The sequence below is a fragment of the Lactuca virosa genome, chromosome 6, assembly GCF_052849685.1.
Source record: "Lactuca virosa cultivar CGN04683 chromosome 6, Lactuca_virosa_CGN04683_v6, whole genome shotgun sequence".
NCBI classification, from domain to species: domain Eukaryota; kingdom Viridiplantae; phylum Streptophyta; class Magnoliopsida; order Asterales; family Asteraceae; genus Lactuca; species Lactuca virosa.
This window is the reverse complement of record NC_136431.1, coordinates 117,866,997-117,873,290: the sequence shown is the minus strand read 5'-3', so window position 1 is coordinate 117,873,290 and position 6,294 is coordinate 117,866,997. Positions and strand designations below refer to the sequence as shown.

The 6,294-nt window shown below is 25.9% G+C and overlaps 1 protein-coding gene across 1 annotated transcript; it reads left to right on the top strand.

Annotated features, from left to right (window-relative positions):
* The first annotated feature begins 1,048 nt into the window (after positions 1 to 1,048).
* Positions 1,049 to 3,385, top strand: LOC145121895 (protein FAR-RED ELONGATED HYPOCOTYL 3-like). The gene is made up of 5 exons (XM_079057578.1): positions 1,049 to 1,206; positions 1,438 to 1,498; positions 1,913 to 2,329; positions 2,764 to 3,027; positions 3,077 to 3,385. Exons 1-5 carry the CDS (start codon positions 1,049 to 1,051, stop codon positions 3,383 to 3,385), a joined length of 1,209 nt encoding a protein of 402 aa, XP_078913704.1.
* The last annotated feature ends 2,909 nt before the right edge of the window (positions 3,386 to 6,294 follow it).

Sequence of the window (6,294 nt, the reverse complement as noted above, 5' to 3'; positions counted from 1 at the left end):
TATTTATTAATCTGTAAATCTAAAAGTATTGCTTATTCATAAATAATTTATTATTAATATATGAATACATAATGCATTTTTTATAAAAAGAACTTATATTAGATACGATCCATATATGAATAAATAGTTGACTTATTCATATATCAATAAACGTTTGATAATTGTGATTTTGAATTTATTATTATTTTCGTTTTATTCATATATATGAATAAATACTGTTTTTGTTTTATATTTTCATGAATCATGTGAATTTCATGTATTCATATATGATTGTTTTATTCATTCATTAATAAACATTGTCTTTTGGTTTATTCATATGTGAATAAACAATGCCTTTGTGTTTATTATTCATTAAATTAAATTGTCATTAGATTGATTTAGATTTTATAATGATTTATTAGGTGAATCTTCCAGTTTAGTAAATGATGTGTAATATTGTAGTAATGTAATTGTAGAACACGTGTATAAGCCAGATGTTCCTGTTCAGTTTATTCCATTTGAAGGTTTAATCTTAAAATTATTAAAGTTGGTCATTAAAATGTATTCTGAGTATGCCGAAATTGGTGATTTTGATTTGAGACTAAGCACACAATCAATGTTTGATAACAAGATTATAAAGAAGAAACATGTTATAGGTAATAATGATGGAAAATAGAAAAAAAAAGATATTTTGATACATTGGGTACAAGTGGTGTTAGGAGGAAATGAAATTTAAATGCGAGAGTTACTGGTTGTCAAGCAAAAACTATATTTGAATATGTGTTTGGAAGTTCAAATTATAAAGTTTTTCAGTTTTATTAAGTTCACAACCATCCACTTGAGCAGAGAGATGATTTCAAAAAGCGAGGGAAATGTCATATTTAGAAAAAGAGTTTATAGTCCGCACTTCCACATCAAAAATAGGCCCCCAACTATGGCTTACAAGTTGAGGGTAAGTTTGAGAGGTGGATATGAGTTTGTAAAGCTCAAAGTTGTTGACTATAAAAATTTAAGGAGATATATCAACAAGGTTATAGGTTATAAATATGCTTAGATGATAGTAAACACAATGAATGACAGTCAAGCTCACTACCCAAATTACTCATTTGATTTTAATTGTGAAGATGATGTTTTGGACGCTATGTTTTGGGTTGATGAAAGAGATAAGGCATATTATGATGAATTTGGTGATGTTATATCTTTCGATAAGTCTTTCCGAACAAACAAGTATGTTTTTCTATGTATTTTTTATAGTTTATTCATATAGAAATATTTTAAGTTTGTGTTATATTTAGTTGTGAATATAAAATTATTTTAATATAATGTATTATTATTATTATTATTATTATTATTATTATTATTATTATTATATAGTGTAACTGTATTCATTTAAGAATATTTTATATTCACTTATGAATACATCAAAAATTTACTTTAATGAACATTTTTTTGTGTTAGAGGTATCAAAATGGTTTTTGTTCCATGTACTGCTGTTGACCACCATAAAAAATTAGTTCATGTTGGAGCGGAATTGATAAGCAATGAGAGAATTGAGTCTCACTCTTGGTTGCTTAAAGCGTTTCTTAAAACTCATGGTTAAGAACCAACACTAGTTGTAACTAGCCATGCTGCTGCAATAAAACAAGCTATTGAGAATATGTTTTCTAATTCAAAGCACCAATTATGCATGTGACATATAATGAAGAAGTTTAAAAACAAAGTATGATTTTAGTAAAACTAAAGGTTTATTTTTCTTTATTCATTTTTTAATATATTTCAAATATGTTACATAGTATTATTTATTCATACATTAATATAGTAATTTTTTCAAATATTAGTATATTCATTCATGAATATTTATTATTTTGTTACTTATTAATATGTATTCATTTATGAATAAACATAGAAATTTATTTTATTTTTCTTTATATAGGTATCAGATGATTTATTAACGAACACATACTTTAGAAAAAGATTCACGAAGCTTGTTTGGGACATAAGTATGAAACCTGATGTCTGTGAGGTGAAGTGGGGGTTTCTTATGAAGGAATTCAATCTTGAATACATTAGACGGTTTAAAGACATGTTTACAATACGTTGTTCATGGATACTTGGATATTTCAATGATATTCCAATGTGTGGGTTGATGAAGACTACGTCAAGGTCAGAAAGTATGAATTCGTTCTTTAGCACCTACTCAAAAAGTAGGAAAATACTTTTGAATTTCATGATGAATTATGACACTGCCATTAAAAAGCTAAGGAATACTCAACGAGAGCTTGACAAGAAAACAAATAAAGCATTATATAAAATGGAAACACCTCAAGAAATAGAACTACAAACATCAAAAGTTTATACAAGTACATTGCTTTTGAGGTGAATATATATATATATATATATATATATATATATATATATATATATATATATATATATATATATATATATATATATAAGCAACTTTTTTCTGTACATACTACTACGTTGGTATTGAAGATGGTTGAGAAGTTTATAGGGTGGATCACAACAATAGTAGAAGCGAGTTTAAAACTAAATTCAAGGTAATTTAAAACTGAGTTCTTATATAACTATTTATAATGTGAATATTCATACATGAATATTTATATATGATTATTCATATATGAATATGAGTACTTAAATATGATTATTCATATACGAGTACTCATATATGAATTTTACATTCGGAATATACCTTTCGGTATTTATATATGATTTAAAATGTGTAAATTATTTTTTCATTTTTTTATTATGTTTTTGTATCAGCTTGGAATAAAAGTTAAAGAGAAAGAAATAAAATGCAGTTATGAACACCTCAACCGTATGGGTTTTTTATACATACATGTTTTCTCAATAATGATGGAATATGGTGTTAAAGAAATTCCTAATATGTACATTCTGAAAAGATGGAGCAAGGACATGATATCAAGGAATTATCATTTTACTTCTCATCAATCCGATTCAGAAGATCGTCACAGTGTGAAGCTAATTAATGAATCATATTATAGTTTTGAAACATATTTAGATATTGTAAGAGATGACAAAAATAAATTGGCTTCCTTTTGCTGAGAAAAAATAGATTTTGTTGAAGGAATTCAAGAGTGATTGTACATCTGTAAATTTAAAAAGCAAGACATGTGTTGAAGTTGTAAGCAGGCTTATGGGTGTTTCTATTCCGATTCCAAAAGAAATTAATATTCATGTTCGTCAAGTTCAAGGAAATAAAGGTTATGGAATCAAGAAAAGAATCCCAAGTGCAGGTGAAACAACATATGTCAATTATAAAAAACAAAATAGAATGTGCTTAGGATGTGGAGAACGAGTTCCTCACAATTTACGTATGTGTGCAGTAAGAATTGCAGTTGCTCAATCAATAAAAGACATCTAGATTTTTTATTAGGTTATGAATAAAATATTGCTACATATGTTTTTTGTTTTTATAAGTTATTTTCCTTCTATTCATTTATGAATATATATATATATATATATATATATATATATATATATATATATATATATATATATATATATATATATATCATAAACGAACTTAGTAAGTGAATAGTAAAGACAGGTATATTCGTATATGTTTTATAGAATTATAATCATGTTTGAAAAAACAATATTCTTTTGTGATTGTGGTTTATCATAAGCTAGTAATTAAGACATTTATATTGATATGGATAAATCAAATGTGAAATACATTTTAATTACAAATAAATACATCATAAAAATCATAAATGAAAACATATATTTTGGTATTCATTTATAAATATTGGAGCTATAATGATATTAGAGTATTATTTTATTAATAAAGAAGTTATATTCATATGTGAACTTGTTGAATTCTAATGTATATAACATATTAATCTTAACTGAACCTTAAATGAATACATCATATTTGTATACATTTATAAATGAAGAAGTTATGAGTTATAGCTTAAATGTAAATGAATATATCATTATGGTATTCATTTATGAATAAACAAAAATAAAATTGTAAACTATCATAAACAATCAAACATGTTCATAACTCATTATCATAAACTTTTGAAAATATTTGAATATAAAAAACAAACAGAAATAAGGAAGCTTGTTCTATTACATAATCATTCAACACAAAATAATAAAACCTGTTCAGAAGCATTTCACAAACTATTTAAAAGTTGTTCAGAAACACTTAACAAACCATCTAAAAGTTGTTCACGAACTTGTTTCACAAACCATCTTACATGTCCTCCAAAACCATCCCACTTCATTATAAACCGTCCTTCGAAATCATTACACTTCATCACAAACAAACATCAATAATTTTTTAATGTCTTTTCAATTGTTTGCATAGCCTTGTATGCATGAGCGTTATGCACTATGAATTCCACATTTTGATATTTATAGGCGAGATCTAATACCTTAACCTTCAACGTGTTAATCTCGAGAGTTAACATTCGGTAGGCATACCTTTTCCTGATCTTCTCTAAAGTAGTTTGTTGAATTTAACTTTCTTTATAAAGTCCTTGTTTCCACTTTGATATTAGTTGTCCTATATACGTCTCCATATGTCTGATTACAAACATCCAACAATCAACTTTATTTTTAACTATTATTCATGACATTTCAAGTCGTTCTGGTATGATAGCTTTGTTTGAGATTGCATTGGCTTTTGGATGGTTTATTTCTTTCAAGTATCTCAAAAACAAATTTATTTGATGATTAAAGAAAATAAAAGTTAGATATGTAATAAATTGGTTCTGATACATTGTTATGAAGTGAGTACTTACCAGAGGTTTCAATAGTACTCTAAATTTCCCTTCATAATCCCCTTCAACCTCATTCTTGTCCAAAATATCAACTTATTGTTTCTTCAAGTTGAAAACAATCACAAAAATGTGACTACTTCTAACAACTGGGAAGAATACTTGTGTTTTATGTATATAACGGTAAGTGGTGTGTTGATAAAATATATAAAAACCCTATTAAATTAACATACCATGTCGATGTATTTTATCTTTAATATTTTTTTGTACCCAAAAGTGTTCTCATGAAGGTTTTCCTTGAATACTATAGATATTTATTTTTGAGATGTAAGCATTCTATAAGCAAAATAATTTTAAAGGATTAGTAAGTTGTTAATCATTAATGAATATGTCATATTCGTATGTTAATCATAAGTGAATACTATAGATATTTATATTTGAGATGTAATATTTATATGTGAATAAATCATAAATGAATACATAATATTTTGTTATATTCATTTATGAATAAATAAGTTCTATTGAGATGTGAAAATTTATATTTACATTTGATAAATTTATTTATAAATAAGTTATATGATTTTTATATTCATAAATGAATACATCATATTGCTATAATCATATGTGAATTTCAGTTGCATATAAATGATTATCTTAAATGGTTATAAGGAACATACTAAATAAATTTAATATTCATAAATGAATACATCATATTGGTATATTCATTTATGTATAAAGAAGAAATTAATGTTAGAACATAAAATTTCAGAAACATCAACTTTCAAGAAAAGTCTGAATGGTCAATTTATGACATCTCTTCCCAGTTCTTGGTGGTTAAGTAAGTCAGCTCAAGTTTCTAAAATTTCTGCAAAAATCTCGATGTTTCCACATATATATTTTCCATAATTTCTCTTTGTGTTACCTGACCATATTTTGTCTAGACAACCACATCTCTGCAAATATGTAATCCAGTGTCAAATATTTTATTTATATAATAAGCATATATGAATAGGTCTTCAAAATAAAGTTACTTACGATGTATCCCCTTGCAAGTTGGACAACCACTCACAGATAATAATTTCCTCATGTATCAGCTTAGGTTTTGTGTGTATTATCGTGTATTTGTAAGGTGATTTGAAAGCATCAACAGGCTTCTTTGGTCTTGGTTCATCGAGATCATTCTCTGATGGTAATTGCTACAGAGATTGGATTTGGATCAAGAACATTTGATTTTGATAATCTGATCATAAGCTTTTGATGGTCTTCCTTTATTTGTTTCTTTGTAAGTGGCATTTTTGGTGAAGATTCATTTGATTTTTTATCTAAAGTTTGATTTGAATCTTGACTGCAACCTAAACTAAAGCTTGGATCAGTATTATCTTCATTTTTTTATTGTCAACCTGCTTGAAGATTTATATACTATATTATTATAGTATGAAAAAGGTAAAATTTAATGTAATATATGAAGTATAATTAATTATTGAATCGTATATTTACCTTCATCACCTCCTTTTTTTTGTTCTCAACTTCAACCCTATTTTTA